This window comes from Cydia pomonella, chromosome 4, assembly GCF_033807575.1.
Source record: "Cydia pomonella isolate Wapato2018A chromosome 4, ilCydPomo1, whole genome shotgun sequence".
Lineage (NCBI taxonomy): Eukaryota > Metazoa > Arthropoda > Insecta > Lepidoptera > Tortricidae > Cydia > Cydia pomonella.
The window spans coordinates 15,448,891-15,472,682 of record NC_084706.1 but is presented as its reverse complement, the minus strand read 5'-3'; the positions used below and the strand labels follow the sequence as shown (position 1 = coordinate 15,472,682).

Below are 23,792 nucleotides of genomic sequence, written 5' to 3'. Positions count from 1 at the left end.
TTCTTAAGTCAATATTTATAATGTTTATATGGAGATATAAACCTAGTTTTCAGTTTAAAGTAACATCGTTTATGATAACATGGATGAACCCTTTAATCTCCAAATTACACTTCGCAGCGTTATTATGACCAACACACGCGATCTTCCATAGGATGTCGTCAGGTGTCGTCGGCACCGTACACGGTTATCTCATTGATGCGGATCCGCGCGTGGCTCCGGTGTGCGAGCGAGACATTCATGTATAGAGATATCCCGCTCGCACACCAGAAGCGCATCCAACGTGAAGATTAGTAACCGGAAATTCGACATGGCACGATTGCACGAAGCACACTCGTTGCCGACCTCAATCGGGCGCTCGTTTCACGAAATCTTGTAAGGGCCGGTACAGATGGACTGCAACTCGACTGCAACTTGTATGGGAACTGCATGCCGACTGCACTCCAACTGCAACGTCGACGTGCAGTTCCCATACAAGTTGCAGTCCGTCTGTACCGGCCCTTAGTTATTTGTTTTACAAGGGGGCAAAGTTGTTGTTTAACCGCTCGTGCTAATATTGATATACCTACCCGAGCAAATTAAAGTTTCCGAAAATGAACCACGAGCGTAGCGAGTGGTTCGAGAAGTAAAATCTTGAGCGTTACGAAGGTTTCAAGGCACGAAGGTTGAACAAATTAACTTTGCCTCTGAGTGAAACACAAAAATTTTCACCACACCAACGCGAGGAAAATGCTATGATATACCAAAAACATCAAATCCAAATGACGTAATAAAAAATTTATCATTCAAAATCATAATTTAAAAGTCAATTTTATCAGCTAACATAAGGAAACAACTCAAAATTTGCGTCTGATTACTTTGCCCCACATGGGGATAAAATGAAAGTTTCTCATTCGTTTTTTATAAAACAATCAAGAGGGCCTTTACCAGTTGGTGTGGTGAAAATAATTTTATTAACTGTATTTGCTCGCGGACAGGGAATAATGTACCTATCTAATATTTTTTGTCTTCGAGACGTTTTTTATGCATAAATTTATACAAAAAAATTAGTTTAAATATGTATTTTTTTCAAAAACTTACACTAGAGATTTTTTTACGTAAGAGTTTTGACCAGAAAAATAAATAAAATAAGTCAGGCGAGCGAGCATACGCTCAAGGCAATTTCCTCGCGCACAAAACGGCCAATGTAGATGTGCCTCGGCCGAGGCGGAGCGCGCGTATTCCTCGCCCGAGCACCTTGGCCGAGCCACTCGGTGTCGGTTTTTCAACATGCTCAAAGACTCCTCAGACGTTCGCCGCGCGCCAGCGTAGACCTTGGTATATACCATTTTCATACCGATTTGGTGAATCTTAGTTTTCATAATAGATGTGACTCAAAATGTACGCATGTTATGCCGAATATTCGGCGCTTCGGCCGAAAGAAGGGCCGAATATTCAGTATTCGGAGTAAACCACTATTCGTGGCATCTCTACTCGTAATGTCATGTTATTAAAGGTTAGATTTGACAAATGTGCGCGTCATCGTGGATGTTACGAACACACGCATGACGCTACTGCTTATCCAATCATAATGGAGAAATATTAAATAAACACGAAATGTTTTTAATATAATGAGGAACAACATTTGTACACAAACAATTGATAATAAAATATCTCTTACATATTTTTAACAAAAACAAAATAAAAATCCCGTTTGTTCTAATACAATGGTAATTAATGTCAATATAACAAATGGAGAACACACGGGAGTAACCGCAAAAAACTCACGAAAAAAATATTTAACAATAATCTATTTCGACTAGGGAATGCTTTTTTAACAAAAAAAACCTACTTTGTTAATAAGAATACAGCATTACATTTCCTAGTTACTCGACAAAATAATAAAATCACAGCACGTGTTTCAAAATGGCGTTGACTAGATCGACCGAGTGCTCGTCGACCAGCACGATGTCGAAGTGTTTGAGGTAGTTGGGCAGGTTGTCGGCGCCGTGGCCGAGGAAGCCGACCTGAAACAAATTATTCAAGTCATTCCGATAGGCTTTTAGCCATAGGGCTTGCATTCCGAGATTTCGAAATTTCGGAATCTTGGACAAATTTTCCGATATTACAATTCCAGAATTGCGACCACTGAATATCTAAAAATTCAGGAATTGAATTTAAGTAATTTTATTCGATTTTAAAACGTTTACTCTTGTTAAAACAGCCAAGAAACTACACTATGCTGGTATTTTTAGCCGTCACTCATAAAAGTTTGAAGTCTGCCAGCATGCAATAACGTACTCGTACCCAGAGTTTTAGGCGAATTGAGAGGATTGTTCGTGATTGGGCTAGGAAATCACAACATGAATTTTTGCTTGAAAGTTGTCGTTATTTTTGAAGTGGATATATTGATCAACGTTTTATAAAAGCACTGTTCCATATATCACTGGCTTTATAAAATATACCTAGTTGTGTAAATATTACTGCGTTTTTTATTTAAAAAACGATATGATTCCGAATTAAAGTAAAAATGATTCTAATGCTATATAAGTTAAGGGGCTCCCTAGCGCCAATGACCCTCGATCTGAATCCTTTAGTTTTCTAATGTTTTTTGTGGCTTATCATATTAACAGCAACGTCTTTAAATTAAAATCAAAATATTTGACCAGTTTTTAGAGACTTCAAAGACGAACCCAAATGTACCTATAGATTTCGTATTTAAAATCTTTCACAGCAATCGAGTAACGAAAAAAAGAGTTTTTATAGACAGTGTTTTAAAAAATCCTAAATAAATAAGTGTTCATTTATTTCAAAATCCGGCAGATAAGATTGGAAATAAAAGATTGAAGAACCGATAACCGTTTATCTTATAATTCTATGTAAAGAGCAAATGTAGGAGTAACGACTCAAAACTTGTCAAAAATCGATGAAAACCGATTCAACACAACAGAAAAAAATGGGACTGACATTTGATAGCAACTCGTAAACCTACTTCTTGGTAATTTCTAACTTATAGTTTTCCACCCATTTAGAAAAAAGTTTAAACGTTTAAAAGTTTAGTAGTTCCAAATACCTACAGAACACTTTGATATCGCATCATGCCACAGAATAAAAACAAGTGCGAGTCGGACTCGCCCATGAAGGGTTCCGTACCATTTATGACGTATTAAAAAAAACTACTTACTTGATCTCGTTCAAACCAATTTTCGGTGGAAGTTTGCATGGTAATGTATATCATATATTTTTTTTTAGATTTTTCATTCTGTTATTTTAGAAGTTACAGGGGGGGGGGGACACATTTTTTCACTTTGGAAGTGTCTCTAGCGCAAACTATTCAGTTTAGAAAAAAATGATACTAGAAACTTAAATATCATTTTTGAAGACCTATCCATAGATACCCACACGTATGGGTTTGATGAAAAAAGATTTTTTGAGTTTCAGTTCTAAGTATGGGGAACCCCCAAAATTTATTCTTTTTTTTTTCTATTTTTGTGTAAAAATCTTAATGCGGTTCATAGAATACATCTACTTACCAAGTTTGAACAGTATAGCTCTTATAGTTTCGGAAAAAAGTGGCTGTAACATAATCGGACAGACAGACGGACATGACGAATCTATAAGGGTTCCGTCTTTTGCCATTTGGCTACGGAACCCTAAAAAGGCTCGTTTTTGTAATTGGTTTCTCAATTACGAAAACATAACGTTAAAAAAAATGAAATAAGAGTGATTGGTGATATGGAATGCCTACAATAGTTTATATTTGTTTCTCTTTCACCAACTCGCAGTCCTCGGTGCCCCTGATGATGTACTCACCTTGATGACTGTGTCACAGTGGTCCATGCCTTCCGCCATACCGGCGTCGCCGATGTTATCCCCCATCAGGATGACGTTGTCTCTCTCTTTCACCAGGTCATAGTAATCGGTGCCCTTGATCGCGGTCTCGTTCTTGTTGTACGTGTGAATAACTTCACCCTTTATGCCAATTATGGCGTCGTGCTCGTCTGTCGCGAGGAAATTTGACACCACCTACGAAAAAAAGATGTGTTATTACTAAATGTTAGAGTAGAGGGCGCCTCAGAGCGTGAATAGACAGTGGACACCTGCCAGTGTTTGACAAAGACAAAGTCATATGTATATCCGGCCATACTACCGTGTCCAGTGTTCGGGGCCCACTGGGCGCGGAGCAGTGTACCTTGACGTTGGGCAGCAGCAGCCGCGAGGCCTGCAGCGCGGCCACGACGCTCTCGCCGAGTCCGGCCGAGAACACCAGCACCGGCACCTCGCGCTCCGAGCTCCACGCCAGCATCTTCTGTACTCCTAGCCTGAGAGCCATATTATAGTACATTATTGTCGAGGCTCGGAAGTAGCTTTCGTTTTAAACGGAAGACCCTGGGAGTCCGTTTAATTGAATCCGAAGCCGGCAAGTAGCCTTCCAGCCGAGTCATATATAGTGCTTTTCTCATAAATTGTGCAAGATAAATATAAAAGAAATATGTACGTATGACGTGTATTTTTCTGCCGAAAATACGCCAAACTATTTAAGACAGCTAAATAGTCGCGCTACCAACATTATAATAATAATCCTAAAATCGAGACTGCAAATGTTCTTACCTTTTTATTGACTGACCATAAAATACGCACTTTGCGAACGGCAAAGTCGACTTTGCTGTCCATTTTTGAGAAAATATACATTGTAGCATCAAATGCTTATATTTTTGTGCTTTACCGTGGGCCTTACGCTATATCGAAAAGGGGATAGGGCCCGGGCAGACGGCTTCGAGAACGGCGCTAGCGAAACCTCGCAGTCAGTTTTGGGGACAATGGATGGCAGCAAAAGTTTTAAAGCCCTGAGCGTAAAGTTTTAAAATACGCAATTTTCAAGTACAGACACTTTTCATCATAAAACGTACAAAATTATAGACAGATCAGTACCCCTAGTGTAACTAAATTCGATTTCCAAACGTGACGTACGCGTTTGCGTTTAGTCTCATTTTGTATTGGATTTCGAAAGAGCGCGCCAAGCGGGACGTTTTGGAAACTCAAAATCCTATACAAAATGAGACTTAACGCAAACGCGTTCGTCACGTTATGATGTCGATCAAAGTTACACTAGGGGTACAGTATATTATAAAAATACGTGTGACTCAGACATACGTGTTAATTCATTATCAAATTATAATGTTAATATCAAAACTTCTCTTCGTAGATCTAAATCTGTAATCTGGAAGAGCGAGGTCTCCTGACACAGGTACTTCATACCTAATAGGAGGACTCGACCACTGTGTATTTACCAACTAAGATTGAAATGAAATAAATGATTATCTTATCTTATCTTTTAAAAAACTCAGGGCACGCATACTATAGTGACGTTTATTAATTTTATTATGAAAGTTTATTACCTTAAGAGGCATTATAACGAACCTCTTTAAAGTAATAGAGGATTTTCAATAGCAAACATACGTTAATAAACTTTCATAATAAACATCACTTTAGTATTCGTGGCCCGAGTTAGCAATATTTATGATTTTAAAATATTGTCATAACATAATCATCGTAAGTAATGTAGAGAGAAACGTTGAAATGTCTAAACAGTATCTAAACAATACCCTCAAGGTGAGACGTCAAGGTACACTTCTCTTGCGCGAGCACTTTTGTACCAATTAAGTACTGAATTATGGATCCTGGTCCGACCACGACATGATAATAAGATTTAATGATTGAACAAGTTCATTATTTTCAGGTTTAGGTGCTATTTAGTGCCGCTTGAAACTATACGGAACGAGTTTATGGGATTTTGTGGTACTAAATAGCATCTAAAAAGTAAAGAATTTTTGCATTTGGTCGGGCTAAGGTTTCGGTACGAGTCCGGCCACAATGGTACCGTGGTCCCTATGCGGAACAAATTCATGGGGTTGGTCGCGCCAAATTATAAAATACCTAATGAATTTGTGTATTAATGATATTGTATTTCTTGTTCGAGTGGTGGGGTCGGGCCAGAACCGCGATACTCCCCGCCCGACCACAATGGTAGCACGACATCTTGAAAACTATGCCTCACAAATTCATTGATGGCACTAAATAGCACCTAAAATAGTAGGTACATTACGATACAAGTGCGAAAAGTAGGAAATTCGCAACGTGTGGGGATAAATTAAAACACGACCGAAGGGAGTGTTTTAAATCGGCACGAGTTGCGAATTACCTATTCGCACATGTATCATACAACATTTTACAGTACATATGACCCTTTTAATTTTCGGTATAGTTACGTAATGTGCTAATTATCGCACTAGTGCGGTAAAGTAGCGCCATATGTACTGTAAATGAATTTGTGCAATCCTTAAATCTTATTATCGTGTCGTGATCGGGCCAGGATCCATGACGCCTATTATTTAGTGCAGTCACTTTTCAAGGTTAGCCACTTCTTAATTCAAAAATAAATGTAAAAAATACCTAGTGGTAATACACAGTGTAAACTTTGTTTAATTATAAACCAGCTCCTGCAATAATCAACCATTTCAAAATTTTAAATTTTCCTTGGAGTATTCAATTTATAGGTATTACAACATTGAATACCTATTAGTAACACCTATTTATCTGACATAAACAACTGGACATCACACAATGATTAAATGTCCTAATGTAAGGACATTTAATAGGCAGCGCCATGTAAGGACTTGATGGTTATTGAAACAACGACATATTGGAAGTGTCTTTTATTTGTAAAGCGCTGTCTCACTCTTACCTTATTGTTTATACATATGTCTATTCCTGTTACTCTAATGGTGTTATTAAATATCGAATGAGACTACTATGGTTCGACCTAATAATCGACTTTGCCCTTACACTAAAATATATTATTCTCAAACATGCATTGAAAATATTGAAATACTGATGTTATGTTCCTTTAGGCTGCGAAGTATGACGTTTCAGGTGCGGCTAGGACAAGAGGTCGTTAATGGAATTACATACAAATCTTGCAGGCCTAGGCCGGAAAAGTCCTCTTTTTTAATTTCCATTCCACATAAATTTGTTGCACGGGCATCATGACTCATGACAATAAACGATTTGGTATGTACTTAGTGCAGTTTTATTTATATAATAAATCCACATGAACATAACTAATAACACATTATTATCAAATTGAATTCAAATTGAAAAAACATTGAAATATTAATATTTCATCTAAATATAAAAAAAGCGGTAAAAATGTCTACTCAAACGTGTCTGTAAAAGGTTTGGCGGGAAACTTGATAACTTTTCGCTGTAATTCTGTTTTATCGCATTTAATTTTGTTGTTTGTAATCTTGTTTTGTTATAAATAATTCAATATGAGTTCAGACGAAGGTATTAGTTACCGACGAAGAAATGATTGATTGCACCCCACCTAAATTAAAGAGCCGAAGCAGAATTGGCTATACAGAACTTGCTGCCGGCAAAATCAAAGGCGAAATGGTTACTTATAACAATTTTATAAATTGGAAAACCAAAAAAAATGCCCACAATTTCTCAGAACACGTGTTTTTGGCATATTTAAAAAAAACTGGCAGAAACTAAAAAGTCTTCAACATTGTGGGCATTGTACTCCATGCTTAATATTTTGTTTACTAAGCATCTTTTAACCCGAAATGCATTGTCTTTTAGTATTTTAACTGTAACTCGAAAGTTTAGACTACAACACTTAATAAATAAGTTCAGTTTATCCACATATCTAGCGACAAGTACTTAGTACCTATTGCTATTGAGTTCTGATTGATTATTGAGATTGAGGTTATAATTCAATTTTGGTTGCAACAAATTGAAATTCTAAAGGTTCGTTCAGAAACGTGCTTTCGTACTTTTTTGAAGTAACAGTCCCGGCCTCTTAAGTAATGTACTATTCTCAAACATACTCCGAAATGTATGCGTTAATGTCACAAAATGAAGACATGAATTGATTGTTAATTTATGGCTCCCTACATTACTTCTTGACCTAGGCCAATAAGTAATGTACTTCTTGACCTAGGCCAAGAAGTAATGTAGAGAGTTAGTATGAAACGTACATTATTGTCCGCTGCTCTAACTTTTTAAATTTGCTCACTAAGATTAGACTGACAAAGGAAATATTACATACAGCCAACGACCACTCTCTCTGTAAGCATACTTGCGACATTAAAATTATAAAAAAAAACTATAGTACTATATTTATAAGCGGTTAAACATGGTACTCGAATAGCTTTTTCAAATATCAAGTAAAAAAAAAAGCGACAATTTACATTTTTATTTATTCTCGTTCGTTCCGATTGTTATATTACCAAAAATATATAAGACATCAAGTGACGAGAGCGATAGGGAAATTATGGACTGTACTCCGCCTAATTTAAGAGAGGAAGCCAACTTAGCTATATGCTACCGGAAAAAAGTAAACAAACTTATTTACTTGATTACTTACTAGTTATTTGCTTACATTGTTTGAGAAAAGCACTATACAATTCTTGGCCGGAACAGGGATTGCAAGACTCGCTTTATCGGCCGCAATCTCGTCCAGCAATCCCTTACTTCACGGCCTCCGAAGTAATGTACTAATTTCAAATAAAGAAACCAACCTGAAGCAATTTCTCATTTTAATCCCGCTTTCGACCAGCTCGTTTCGCGGCAACTTGACTCCTCTGAAACAGAGATGCGAGAAATATAGGTACAATGAATTAGGTATAAGTGAAATAAGTTAATTAATAGTTTGGTGTGGTCTGGTCTAATCGTATTGATCTGTGATGTATTCGTATCTGTTACAACATATTTAACTGATTTAAGAGACGTTCTAATTCGGAGTTGGAGCAGCCATGAAGCTGTCTGACCGATGGAGACAAACTAATTGTCGATCACCTATTTTCACGCGCAAGAGACACAAGTAGTAGGTTAGTGTACGCGAAACAATGTTCATCGCTCGTAAATAATATTCTCACCACATTCTCACTCCTCGCTACTTTCTTATCGCCTATGATCGGAGAGCCGTTTGAAAACATCGGTTATATTCACGACACTTTTTTTTTTCAATACATAATACAAATATTACACCTTTAAACACAGAACTCAAAAACAATGTGGGAACGGATAAAAAATAAAGGGATAGGTAGGTGTTTTAAATTGTTACAACTGTAATGGCGGTTAAAAAAGATGTAACATGCAGACAAGATTTTAAGATACATACATACACTGACATCACGGGCTGTTACGGGAAGAACATACCTTTTTTTCTACTCGTCGACTGTAATGGTTGAATTAAGATTTCTGATACCAAACTATAAGTAATTGCGTAGGTACTTTTCGTGTATGGGCTCCCACTATAAGATTCTTTTCGATACACTGTACTATAAAAAGAACAACATGTTGCACTCCGGGAGTGCCGGCAGAAGTGAAAACTTGAATATTAACGTTGTGCATATTTGATATTTATATGATATGATATGATAATGGTTAGGGAATTATTTTGCACGAATTGTTTTAATTATCTGTATAAAAGTACTATCATTTATGTGGTAAAATACAATATTCATTTATTGCGCTATCGTACACTAACATTACATCAAAAGTTTAAGTTTAACACACTTCAGAACTGTTTATCTCTCAGAAAAATCAACTTCCATCCATCATTTCAACGACTCTTACACCATCATCGTTACTAGAACATCATCGCCAATCTCTAAAACTGATACGATAGGTTTATGGTAGCTGAAATAAGAAACGAACAATTTTGATTCGACCCTATTTAAATTTAAGTCTAATAAAGACCGCATCAATAGTAGTTTTGTATTTCGTAGTGCTACGATTGCGATCATTTGACATCGTTAAACCAAATTCATTATTTATAAATACAATTAATAATTGATTTTTATCCCGCCGCGCTGGCGGTCTACTGGTTTCGATGATATTGTAACAGTTTTTCGATCAGGTCACGTGTCCGTCTTACGAATTTTCAATCTGTCGAATCTGTCGGTCACGTGACCTGTCGCGAGTTTAACATTTTTTCCCCTTCACAAAAAGTGCAAAGCGCCGCCAAAGAAGTTTTCACTTCAAAAATTTACAAATCACGTGCCGCGCGCTCCCATAGAATAGTATTTTATAAAATGACTGGCGTGCCTCAAGGTGGAATTCTATCTCCGCTCCTTTTTTCCACTGTCATTAATTTCATCACACCTGGTCTTCGTTGTTCTCACCATCTGTATGCCGACGATCTGCAGCTTTACGACCAGTGTGAAGTGACTAATGTCTCGTATTCTATTGACAAGCTCAACCTGGACTTGGTGCAAATCCAACAGTGGTCCGAGAAGTATGGCCTTTTTGTCAACCCGTCTAAGTGCCAAGCCATTGTTATTGGTAGTTCTCGACAGCTTGCCTGACTGGACCTTGACTCGATTGCACCAGTAAGCTTCAACGGTACCCCAATACATTTCAGTCAGAATGTTAAAGACCTCGGCATTTTTATAGATAGTGTTATGAGGTGGAGAGCATAGGTTTCAGAGGTCAGCCGGAAAGTCATGAGCTCTCTTCATTCTCTTAACAACCTATTAAGACTAAAGTCCTTTTAATAAATACTCTTATTTTACCCATTATTGATTACGGTGATGTATGTTATCCGGACCTATCCGAAGAACTTCTCAACAAATTGGATCGCCTTCTCAATAACTGTATTCGATTCATTTTCTGCCTCGGCAAATATGATCATATCTCAGCTTTCCGCTCCCAGCTTGGCTGGCTTCCCATCCATCAACGACGTAGTGTTCGCATACTTTGTTCTTTATACTCTGTTCTCAACGATCCACATTCTCCTGTATATCTCAAGTCGCTCTTTCAGTTTTACGGCGTTTCTCGCGACCTTCAGCTCCGCTCTTCTGGCAATATGTCTTTATCCATACCCTCTCATCGAACTGGCTTCATGTCAAACTCGTTAGGCGTGCAGGCGACGCGCCTTTGGAACGCACTTCCCTTAATATAAAAAATGCCCCAAATAAATTTGCGTTTAAGAAATCGGTACGGCCTTTCTTTGATACTAGTATGAAGGATTCCTAGTTTCTATTATTTAGTTTATATAGTTTATATATGTATATATATATATTGTATGTATTATTTGTATTATGTATATATGTATTTTGTAGTTTATGTATGTTGAAACTTAGGTAAGTTTTTGTGTTATTTTGTTAATAGTACCTAATAGTAATAGCTAATAGCACCGCCCACAATCTTCACAAGGTTCACTGGTAGAGAATGCCTTTTGGCATTAAGTCCGCCTTTTGTACGATAAGTTTTCTTTTGTGCAATAAAGTTTAAATAAATAAACAAATAAATAAATCGTGATATAACAAGAGAGCTTTCAATCGAGTAAGTAAGGTACGAAATTGAAAAGCTTGATTATATCACAATTGTATACACTTTTTCTACGTCATCTAAAATAATACTTTTTTACTCTAAAACCAAAATCATTAATGAAAATTGGTAATTATCTCAAAAAAAAATGTAGACATAAACGCGCGACCCCGCCCCGGGCCCGTTTAGTCTTTGGTATGGGAGCACGGCGGCACGAAATTGGTAAATTTCTTTAATAGTTGACTACAGCGTATCGAAAGGAATCTTATAGTTGAGTGGGAGCCCACAGATGAAAAGTACGCAATTATAGTTTGATATAAGAAATCTTAATTCAACCATTACAATCGACGAGTAGAAAATAGTACATTACGATACAAGTGCGAAAAATAGGAAATTCGAAACGAGTGGCGATAAATTAAAACACGACCGAAGGGAGTGTTTTAAATCGACACGAGTTGCGAATTACCTATTCGCACACGATTATATGTGCTATGTCACACGACACATATTCAACTTACTTGAGTATGTCATGAGCCGCATGGTACCAATCAATCATATGCTTAATCTTTTCTTCTACCGTCATGTGGGGATCGGCTTCGATAGGTTTATAAATGCCTGAAAGCCGTGTATCTTCATCCTTATAGTGTTGCGGAATAGACGGGCATTCCCGAAACATACCTGAAATTATGTTCAAAATCTACACCAGAGGCACCAGAGGGCCAACCGCGAACATCGAAATTTCGTTATCTGCTGTTGCTCTTACGCATTTGAGCAATAGAGGCAGATAACATATTTGAATTTTAGATGTTCGCGGTAGGCTGTCAGTGTCGGCGTACAATTATTGCTACGATAATCTTCTCCGATAGGTAGTTACGTGTGACTATTTGGATGGCGTACGCAGAATCGAACTTGTAAAAACGTTTTTAACAATGGGCTTCAGGCATTATTCAATTCAATATTTTTATTTCGAATAATACAATCCATTAGTGTTAGTACATTACATACCACAGCAAAACTTGAAATCTATGAAAAATATTCATCATCAAAAAACTATAAATTCGGAAGAATATCCTGCTTTAATCCGTAAGCGAATCTTTAAAATCCCTACTCCCATCACAAAAACCGCTTTCGCAAGCCGTTTTCCTAACTCCCTACATCCCTATATTTACAATACAGTTTTAAAGGCCTGCAACATATCTAAAAAGTCTCCTCGTGAAGCAAAATTCATAATTCAGAACTGGTTTAAAGGTCTTAACTACAGTCAAACCGAGATGCTGCTGAAGGTTATCACCTAATCGTTTATATGCTAACAATTTCTGTAGCCTTCCATACGCGACTCCATGCCCACACACAAACACACACACACTGACAAACTTTTTTGTGCATTCTTTCATTATTAAATTACATATTAGACATACTTTTCTCTTACTTATGTTACCTATTTCTTAATTAACCTTATCTTTGGCTGTATGTTACCGCAGTAACTAGCTTCTTTATGTAACTACTTTTTTCAAACTGAATCTGAAGCCACGTGACAGGACTGACAGGCATAGCCTAGTGTGGGGCCGCAGGATATCTTTTAATTTTATATTTATTTTCGTAGTCGACATCTAGCGTCAAGTTCGTCAGTCGCGACACTCTTGACATCTAGTGTCAAATAGCGGTACTGATAAGTCCGCTATTTGACGCTAGATATCGACTACGAAAATAACAAGTGTTTTGTTAAGGCGCCACGCGCCGTTTTTTGTCGAAAAACTGTTGCTTTCTAGAGGTTAACTCTTCTAAATGGATCAACAAAAAATATGGAAAAAATATATATGAATGTTCATTTTATGTACAACAATCGCAACATTTGACTTTATTCCTAAAATAATCTATAACAGTACGTGAAGTTCAAGCAAATATTTTAGGGAGAAATCAATCAGTAGCTCGAAAAAGGCTGATTTGATACAAAGGTAAATAAATCTGAGTATGAGGTTTGCGGTCATAATTTCCTGCTTCTCCTATTTAGTTACATTTGCGAAGATGACATTGCTTACGATCAGTTTTTTCTTTTAGTATGATTGAAAACAAAATATCCATGCATACCCGGATGGCATCCAGCACATATAGAAGATCGTTCATATGCATGTGGAAGTTACTTAAGAATTAAGGCTCAATACAAGAAACAGTACATATTGTATACATGCATACATATATACATATATATATAATCACGCCTATTTCCCGGAGGTGTAGGCAGAGACCACGGATTTAAACTTGCTACGATTCTCTTTTCTTCACTTTCATAACTTCCCTCATACGCCGGTGTAGGGTGCTCTTGCTTGACCTGGCCTTTCTTCGGGATTTCCACGATTTGATCTGATCAGAGAATATCCGCCGAGGTACTTATACCAATTTGTGTAATAATGTCTTGACAACAACAGTATTAATTTTAAACAGTATTAATTTATTTATGAATAAATAAATATTTATGGCTATACAATCTTACACAAATCGACTTAGCCCCAAATTAAGCAAAGGTTGTACTATGGGTTCTAGGCGACGCTATACATACTTATATACATAGAAAACCACCCATGACTCAGGAACAAATATCTGTGTTCATCACACAAATAAATGCCCTTACCGGGATTCGATCCCAACCCATTTATTTATTTTGCATATTTATTTACTATAAAATTAAATAATGAATACAACATGAAGAAGGTTGCATAGGTATACATAGTTTGTCTGTTAGACCTGTCTTTATTTGTTATGTTACCAAGCAACTGTTGGTCAAATTAAATATATAGGTAAATGAGGTAATGGGTAGTTACCTGTCCTTTCTCTATTAATTTTAAATAAGTAATTAAACACGAATAAGAATCATACAAATAAATAAAACTCCAAATATTACAAAACCTGAAGGTATTAAATTTTAACGAGGAAATGCCGGTAAGTATAGATATCTACCAAAGTCGACACTAGCGATACGAAGGCTAGCTATGAAAATCATCTTCAATAATTCGAAAGACATGCGGTCTAATATGACATCATTACTCATATGTATTAATTTAAAAGAATATCTGGAGCAAACTGTACGAATAATGTGATAATTATTGCAAAATGGACATAGTCAGAAGAAGCCGTGTAAGCGCTGGATTCAAGCTTCTTGTTACTTGCCTCATCTTATACTATGTTTGTAAACCAAATTGAAAGCAATAAATATACTTTACTATTACGTTTTGTTATATTCATTCTATTCTTTAAAACTTTTTGCTGTATAATATCATTAGGTTAGGTCTACTGGGACAGTTTACAAGTAGGTATTTGTTTGTTTGAATCTTGCGAATAAACATCTTTTATAATTTGCAAGAAATGAAATAAAAAAGCGGCCAAGTGCGAGTCGGACTCGCCCATGAAGGGTTCCGTAACATTTATGACGTATTAAAAAAAAAACTACTTACTAGATCTCGTTCAAACCAATTTTCGGTGGAAGTTTGCATGGTAATGTATATCATAAATTTTTTGTCGATTTTTCATTCTGTTATTTTAGAAGTTACAGAATGTGTGTCCCCCACACATTTTTTCACTTTGGAAGTGTCTCTCGCGCAAACTATTCAGTTTAGAAAAAAATAATATTAGAAACCTTAATATCATTTTTGAAGACCTATCCATAGATACCCCACACGTATGGGTTTACAAAAAAGATTTTTTGAGTTTCAGTTCTAAGTATGGGGAACCCCCAAAATTTATAGTTTTTTTTTTCTATTTTTGTGTAAAAATCTTAATGCGGTTCATAGAATACATCTACTTACCAAGTTTGAACAGTATAGCTCTTATAGTTTCGGAAAAAAGTGGCTGTGACATAATCGGACAGACAGACGGACATGACGAATCTATAAGGGTTCCGTTTTTTGCCATTTGGCTACGGAACCCTAAAAATGACTTGTAAACCTCCCAAGTACTAAATAATTATACTAAACAGGACGGAAGTACCCCTACGGATACGGATGCATATGTAACTGTTCACGAACACATGCATACTTAGTTTCGAAATAAATCAGAGATGGCGCTGTCAAATGAGTTCCCATGAAACGCTTCAAGAGGGCTCTCTTTTTTTATATTATACCAAAGAGTATTGATTGAAATAGGGAGGTAAAGTCTAAAGCGAGGTTTAGATTAGCAGGAACTTGCATGCAATTTTCATTAGTTACATTGCGGTATCTAATCTAACTTTTGAATGCAGTTACCTTAGTAGTCGGTAATTTAACGTAAATTGCATACAAGTTCTTGCTAGTCTACGCTTCGCTTAAGAAAAAAACGTGTCCCTTAGTTTGACATCCAACACAGATGGCACTGTACTGTTTTGCGGTCACTGAATTTTCAAACGTCAACTTATACAACAGATAATCGGAGTTACCGCAAAATGTATGGAGCTGTTCAGCGCCATCTCGTTTACCTATCAAAGTCGAAGCAAGAAATTGTCTTAAATTTTACGCATCTTACCCAATCAATGTATTTTTGATTATACTTACTACTTTTACGGTTTTTTTCGATGACATTTGTCAATTTTGTGGTGCCGATATCATAGCAACAGCCAAAATAAGTCAGAGGGCCTACTGCGAACACCAAAGTTTTCAAAATGCGTGCTTCTCTTTTACTCTTATTAAGCAGTAATTGCACGGAAAAGTAAGATGCCCGCAATATGAAAACTTCTGTGTTCGCGGTAGGCCCTCAGTTGCTAGATTTCGATAGGTAAGGCCAAGCGCGCACTACGAATTTCAATTTTGCGACACGATTTTAGAATCGCGCTGTAATATATCGCTGAAAATTCACTGCACGCACTGCTATGAAAAAGTTGATGATTTGTTCATTCTCAACATGGATTTCGTACCAGTCACTTGTCTTGCCTTATTGCTCCTTAAGAGGAGTAGAAAAAATTGTCTTCAATATATCGCTGTAAGACTGAGTACTTATCCCACAAAGGATAATAATGGAAATATAAGGACGACCACCTTCTATTTCCATAATTAAATGGTCAACATCTAGAGTCTCGTCTTGTGACCCCATCGGAGAAGCAGACATGATGACATGTTGACGCTTGGAGAGCGAAATGACTGAGCGCCGCCGCGGGCTCCGGGGTGCGATTTTATTAACGCAGTGCACGCGGGGAAATGGGACAAATTACAATTTTAAAATCACTGCGGTTTAGGTTTTCTCTTTTTATTATTATTTTTAACTAGTTTTGACGATGTGGGCTACAGATGACTTTTGTAATGTGACGAAGCCTGCGCTCTGGATCTGATGGAATGATATTTTTGGTTAATAAATAAATTACTGCTGTATAAATATATATACGTTTCATTTTTGCGACAAAATTATCGCACGACTAAAAATCGTAGTGCGCGCTTGGCCTAATTTAACTTTACTTACGATTTTAGTTCTTTATGTAACCGCTAGAGGCGTGCGATTCTACGATATAATTCTTATTCTGTTTTTTACTATACTTAGAAAGGGACAGAGATATCTTCATTTGGAGTGACGTTAGGTACATTAGACCGTAAAGAAACAGAAATACGTGACATATGGCCCGTTTATTCCGTTTACTACTGTAGTAAAGTAAACCTAATTTACTTTGGCAGCTCATGGTAGTGGCACTGTTTTCTTCGACGAAATTTCCTTTGACCATGATTAGTCAATTTAAACCACCCATACTACGATTGGTCTATTATAAAATGAGACGCTGTAATTGGCTATCGCGTTGTCACTTGAAAACACATGACAATGGAAACCGACGTAAGTAGACGGTTTCATGCAATATAGAATATAGAACATGTTTTAAATGAAATATTTTTTATGATAATTTATTATTTTATTTTAAATTAAATTAATATACAGGCTTAAATTATTATTTGTTCGTCTGTCGCACGTGTTTAAAGGCAATTAAGCCTCTGAACTAACTAATACATTGTATCGTTCATCTTATAAAGCACCTGCGATGTCTTAAACAGGCGACACAAAAATATGTCAGATAAAAATTAATGTAAATTTGATCTGAAATCATAGACAATAGGTCAATATTGGAAAAACAGCTGGCATTCCAAATTTATGCTCTGATCAAGATGAAAATCGATATTTGCGGATCCTAGAGGCCTTTTATTATGAATTTGAGATCAAAATTAAAAAAAAAATGCCGCAAGTTTGAATTTCTGAATTTTTCATCCGATCAAGATGACAATCGATATCTGAGGATCTGAGCGGCCATTATGATTCCCGGGATTTACTTAATTTCAAAATTAATTTTAATCGACTGAGCTTTTTAGTAAAGATAGTCGCAAAACGGCATGTCGTATTGTTTTATTGCGGGAAACTCTATAAATCACATAACAAAAATCAAACGTTAAGCATAGATATTGTACTTAACAATTAAAAAAAAACTTTTTTTTCTGCCGCCATTTTGAACTGTCATTATTCAAATGTCTTCCCGCGAAATTTTAATTGGCGTCTATATTTAAAAGCAATTTTACGGCATATTTAAAGATACGTGTCGGTAGATATCGTGAAAATGGAGAAATTAGAGCAGCGTGCTGTGATTAAATACCTGCATAAAAAAGGATTAACACCGAAGCAAATTTATGATGATATGCAAAGTACATTAGGGCAATCCTGTCCATCATATACGATGGTGAAAAAATGGGCAGCTGAATTCAAGCGTGGACGAGATAGTATCGCAGATGACCCTCGTCCCGGGAGGCCAACAACGGTGACTAACACAGACAATGTGGAAATTATATGCGAAATGATAATGAAAGACCGGCGATTAAAGGTGCGGGAAATAGCTGACATCGTAGGCATCTCTTATGAAAGAACTCAAAATATTATAGTCAACGAATTAGGTTTTTCCAAGGTGTCGGCGAGATGGGTCCCGAGGCTCGTTTCAGTGGAACAAAAAATCGCTCGCCGTATTAATTCAAGTGAATGTCTAGACCTGTATGAAGCCGATACTCAAGACTTTTTGGACAGATTTGTAACTATGGACGAGACGAGAAGCAGTGGGTTCGTCCTGGATCTCCGCCTCCCAAAAAAGCCAAAGCAATTTTCCAAGGCATCTGTTTTCTGGGATGCAAAGGGAATAATAATAGTTGACTATCTCCAGAGAGGTAAAACTATAAATTCCGACTATTATTGCGAGTTATTACGCAGATTACGCGAGGCTCTGAAGATAAAAAGACCTGGAACGTTGACAAAGAAAGTTATCTTCCACCGGCACAATGCACGTGTTCACACGTCACTAAAATCGATGGCGGAGATTACCAAATGTGGGTTCGAATTATTGCCCCACCCACCCCATTCACCCGATTTAGCACCATCGGACTGTCATCTGTTCCCCAATTTAAAAAAAACATATGGGTGGTATGAAATTTTCAAGCAACGCCGAGGTCCAAGCCGAGGTGGATGCCTATTTTGAAGGTCTCGAGGAAAGTTTCTTCAAAAGTGGTGTAATGGCTCTGGAATCCAGATGGAACAAGTGCATTCAACTCGACGGGGACTATGTAGAAAAATAAAAATAAATTAAAAAACCTCTCATTTTGTTTTTAATATTCAGGCCTCGAATTTTTCAATCCACCCTCGTAGAATGAATATTAATAAGGGTCTCCCCAAACTAGTCGACGCCGTTTCGGCAAATCGCGTACGGAAAAACTTTGTCAACGCAATAAGAGCGAATAAGTCGTAAATCGGCTCGGCCCACGCGAAACGACGTTTTTCGACGGGAAAACGGCGTTTTGCCGTAAAGCTGTTCGCACTCGTACGACGCTGTTTGCAGCCTACCGCACACGTTCGCATTCATAAATCTCCTTATACCGCCGTACGGTGCCGGAAAGAGTTGAACGGCTCCGATCACGGCCGAGTACCTACGATAAGGACGGTCAGAGCTGGCGGAAGCCGTTCGTCTTAGCAAATCCAATAAGTAGTCAAATTTTGTTGCCGTCATTCCATAATAATCGTAAACCATCAATCATCATCGTAAAACATTTTTGGATCGAGTCTCAAACGAGGATATCGTAAATTAAATTCACCTTTACTTAATCTATATTGCCACAAAGAATCAACCCACGGTCGCCTCCGCTTTTGCTGCTGTTCTAGCTCTTCCAACAAGTAGGCTACGATAAAAATGCTGGTAAGCCTTTTTTTCCATGCCCGTCTACGTAAAATATCCATCATCACAGGTTATTATATAATATGTAACAATTACCAAGGAAAATAATCTTACAGGTCTGTTCAATTTCAAACTCAGGTTGTTACTAACAACTAGTCTCCAAAAATGAGATTTACTATTGCCGATCACCCGATCTGTTCGTCGGACTCAACGGCTGTACGTGTGCTGTCTGACGTCTCGACGGCAGGACGGAGCACGGGAGAGCCGACCGTCGCTTTACAACTGTTGCGATAGCAAGTCGCAGGCGATCGGGCGTCTCTACGGCCGCAAGGAGGATGAGACTGCTAAACGCAGGTGTCCAACCGCGGAGACGGTCGATCGGCTAAATGCGAATAGTGTGGTGTAAAACACTCTGCGAAAGCCGACTCCGCGTCGACTGGTTTGGGGAGACCCTTACTCGAAAAATGTGAGTGTGATAGGTAACAATTCTACAAATGTAATACTTAGTTTATAAATTAACTACGGCGTTATTTAGAAACACACTACAAGTCTCAATTCAATACCTAATATATGGTTGTCTTAATCTGATAGTTTGACGTAAGCAAGGAATACAACATAAATTAACTAATTGAGGCTTGTAAAGTTGTATACGCATATGGGGGTATATTTTATTAGGGTTCCGTACCCAAAGGGTCAAACGGGACCCTATTACTGAGACTCCGCTGTCCGTCCGTCCTTCCGTCCGTCTGACACCAGGCTGTATCTCATGAACCGTAATAGTTAGCCAGTTGAAATTTCTACAAATTATGTATTTCTGTTGCCGCTATAACAACAAATAGTAAAAACAGAATAAAATAAATATTTAAGGGTCCCATACAAAAAAGTGATTTTTAGATAATTTTTTCTCGATCGATTTCTATAATATACGATCTTCAACTCATATCAAACAACAAACAACCAAACGTCTTCAAAATATGATACAGAGTATAGCGCCACCCGCGCGCCTCTGCGCTGCGCTGCATCATATTCCTTGAACGTCGTTGCATGCGATCGTCATGAGAGGGGTAGCGCGGGGACAGAGCGCTTAACTCCGCTCCGAGGCCCCGACGCTCAAGGGCTTTGCGCCAACAATCGTCTTAAGAACACTAATGTATGGCTATGGAGTGAGCACTCTATGCTTACATTATCTCTACGGCTGAGAGTAAAGGTGTAACTTGCCTTTGTTATTCCTATTTGTATCTCCTTGGATTCCACGGGCCTATAAATCACGGTCTTTTGATAGGCTTGCGCGGGGATATAGATCCAAAACGTAGGGGCCTCATGGAGAGCTTTAATGTCATGTAGAATGCCTGCTGGAGCCCTTTCACAGGCAACAATAGACACCCATGAACGGCATGAACCAGTCGCAGCAGGCATTGGGACTATTGTCAATTATTATTCTTATTATTTTAATGTTAATTTAAAAAATTACCAAAGCTGGTGAGCACAACGGTCCCATCGTCCATCTTGTGTCGGGTGAGAGTGTGGTCAAAATCGGTTACAATCTGCAGCTTCCTGTGCCCACCACTGATAAGTTTGTTGATCTTCTCAATTAGCAGAGGTTTGTTGCTAATATGTACATTTGACCGCGTCAACTCTGGGATGTCAACTATATCCAGTAGCTTCATGTTTGAAAACTGTATGTAACAAAAACAATAATGTTACTGTTATTTATAAATTAAAGTACCTACTTAACGGTAAACTTAACTAGGTATGTTGCGGTAATACCAGACGAATTTGGGACTAATTGAGACACATCGCGAAAAAAAAATTCTCGATGTCAATATGTGCCGGTTCTAAAAAAATAATGCAAATCATTAACTAATAACCGTAGTTTAGACCTGAATATTGGCAACCTTAAAAAATCAACGGTTTCAGTTTTGTACCAATGAAAAGATCATCATCCTTTTAAAATTATGGCTTCAGTCTTGTGGGACTAGTTCGCCAGTATCAAGGTATTAGGAGCTTTAAATATGAATAAAATTGTATGGTTAGTACAAGCCAGTATAGGGTGATTTTATCAGCTCTTATAAAGCAATATCTGGACTTTACAAGTAGCATGCAGACTACCAGCCGTTGACTCCAAAATGATGGGTAAACGCGTTTCAAGATTAATTCTCCTTTCACTGCACACTGCCATATTAGTTTATAGTATAATAAGCTATCAATCCCAATTCAAGAAGTGGGAATGGGCTGGTCATATAGCACGAAAGACCGATTCGTGGAGTAAACAACTTCTCGAGTAGTGATCATGGGAAAGAAACATCTTCAAAGTAGACCACAAATTAGAATGAAGGAGGCCTACATCCGAAGGGTAGAGACAGGCTAAAGAGAGAGAGAGAGAGAGAGAGAGAAGCTATCGATATTACACTTTAAACTATATTAATGATCATAAACAAAGGAATTAACCAGGCTCGAACCAGAGAGACACATTCATTTTATGGTAAGTAACAAAGAATTTGTCATCAGCGGGTAAATTTACCTTTAAAATAAAATTTTACATCAACTGAATCACAATAAGAACCACAATTCAATCACATACAACATACTCGTAAATTGCAGGATGAAGACCATCCGGTCACAGACAGAATGGTCACGGGACAGAAAAGTGACCAAAATCACCTTGCTCTCTTTAATGGCAAGTAGCACACATCCAACATCACTGAGCAGCAGTGGGACACTGTTGGCCAAGGGGCAATGACATGGCATCTTGCACATTGTCAAAATTAAGAAATAAAGCCTAATTTGGCAGAATTTCCTAAGGTCTTCTGACGCATCCGGTATTATCCCAACATACCTTAATTAAATTTTTTACTTTAAATTTCGATTCATTTATTTTTTCACTATAGGATATCTCACCCCTAAGATGAAATATTTCTACATTTTGCCTATTTATGTAGGTCTCCCATTAAAATAATTATATTAAGACCTAGATATGATAATGAATCATTATGGTCATTATGTAGACTTGCCTCAGTTGAGGCGGCGCGCTCAGGCGAGGAAAAAGCGCGCGCTCGACCGAAGCACGTCTACACTAGCCTGTTCGTGAGCTAGGAAATTGCCTCGCGCGTATGACTCTGCGTGGCACCCGCCTAATGAGTAACAAAATGTTAAATGTGATTTGTCTACTATTTTACATTCACACCTACCCAAGCCCAGAGGGGGAATTAGATTTTCTATGACATCTGGAAATGATCACTAGAGAACTTCCAACATATGGTAGATACACAGAAGCTTTAACACAGAAAACAATTGTTTTTCTGAGATGTAACTGAAGCTATGACTGTTGAATAGTGAAAACAAATGAGTTTTAGAAGTCCATTATAAATCAACTACTAGTGATTGCTAAGGGGGACACACTTTACTACTTATTATCTACATTTAAATTACGGATTGATCATCAAATAATGTGTTTTTTACTCACAAAACAATTTAAATCTTGTAACAAAGTAATTATAATCCCGAATTCAAGGTCTTTATTATACTACCTTAAAATGCTATTGTAAGCACTAAAAACTTTAAGTAAAATATATCGTCTAATGTTTACAAAAATTAACTGCACTTTTATTTAAAAAATGACGAATACAATAATTAGAGAAAATAAATAGCTGAATCAAGTACACGGTTGACACCGTATTCAGCACTGACAAGTGAAGTGAAAGTCACAATGACAAGTTGACAACTCTACTCTATGGTCTGTTGCCAACAGACAACAGCAAACAGCCGTAAAAAGCTACAACAGACGTGCGTACAGGATAGCGACCTTCTCGGTCAAAATTAGAAGACTAACGTCAAACAAAATATCAGCGTAAAAGTGGCCCCACTATTAAAACACACAATACTGTTAAATTAAAAAAAGAAAAACAAAAAATGCATAAAAAATGGAAAATATACGGTAATAGAAAAGATTATCTGACCTATGCCCGTCAAAATATCTCTTTCTCGCTTTCACAGCTATAATTTATTACATATTATACGGCGGACCACTTTACACACGGTCGAACAGAAGCCTTACCGCGAAAACTCAACATCAAAAAAAATCACACACAATATATTTTTATGCCCACAAGTGGCAAAGGCCCTCTTGATTGTTCAAAAACTAATGATAAAGTTGCATTTTATCCACATGTGGAGCAAAGTAATCAAGTGGTAATTTTGAGTTGTTTCCTTATGTTTTGGCTTTATTGAGCTGATAAAGTTTGGGCTTACAATTCTTACAAAGTAAAACTCTTGGTACCTACTAGGGGATCTGAGGGCCTACCGTGAACCACGTTCGACGTGTTACCTCTCTGTC

General features: G+C 37.4%; 1 protein-coding gene across 3 annotated transcripts; it reads right to left on the bottom strand.

Moving 5' to 3' along the window:
* Nucleotides 1-1,583: 1,583 nt before the first annotated feature.
* Nucleotides 1,584-23,551, bottom strand: LOC133517143 (7-methylguanosine phosphate-specific 5'-nucleotidase). Of its 3 annotated transcripts, XM_061850307.1 has the most exons (8): nucleotides 22,987-23,549; nucleotides 22,471-22,590; nucleotides 20,931-21,135; nucleotides 11,835-11,994; nucleotides 8,562-8,624; nucleotides 4,169-4,298; nucleotides 3,790-4,002; nucleotides 1,584-2,003 (listed from the first exon to the last, which is right to left on the bottom strand). In XM_061850307.1, exons 3-8 carry the CDS (start codon nucleotides 21,124-21,126, stop codon nucleotides 1,884-1,886), a joined length of 882 nt encoding a protein of 293 aa, XP_061706291.1. In that variant the 5' UTR covers nucleotides 21,127-21,135; nucleotides 22,471-22,590; nucleotides 22,987-23,549; the 3' UTR covers nucleotides 1,584-1,883. The 3 variants fall into 3 exon arrangements, with proteins under 3 accessions (XP_061706291.1, XP_061706292.1, XP_061706293.1); XM_061850308.1 differs by lacking the exon at nucleotides 22,471-22,590 and having other exon boundaries at nucleotides 22,923-23,551; XM_061850309.1 differs by lacking the exon at nucleotides 22,471-22,590 and having other exon boundaries at nucleotides 22,987-23,551.
* Nucleotides 23,552-23,792: the final 241 nt, after the last annotated feature.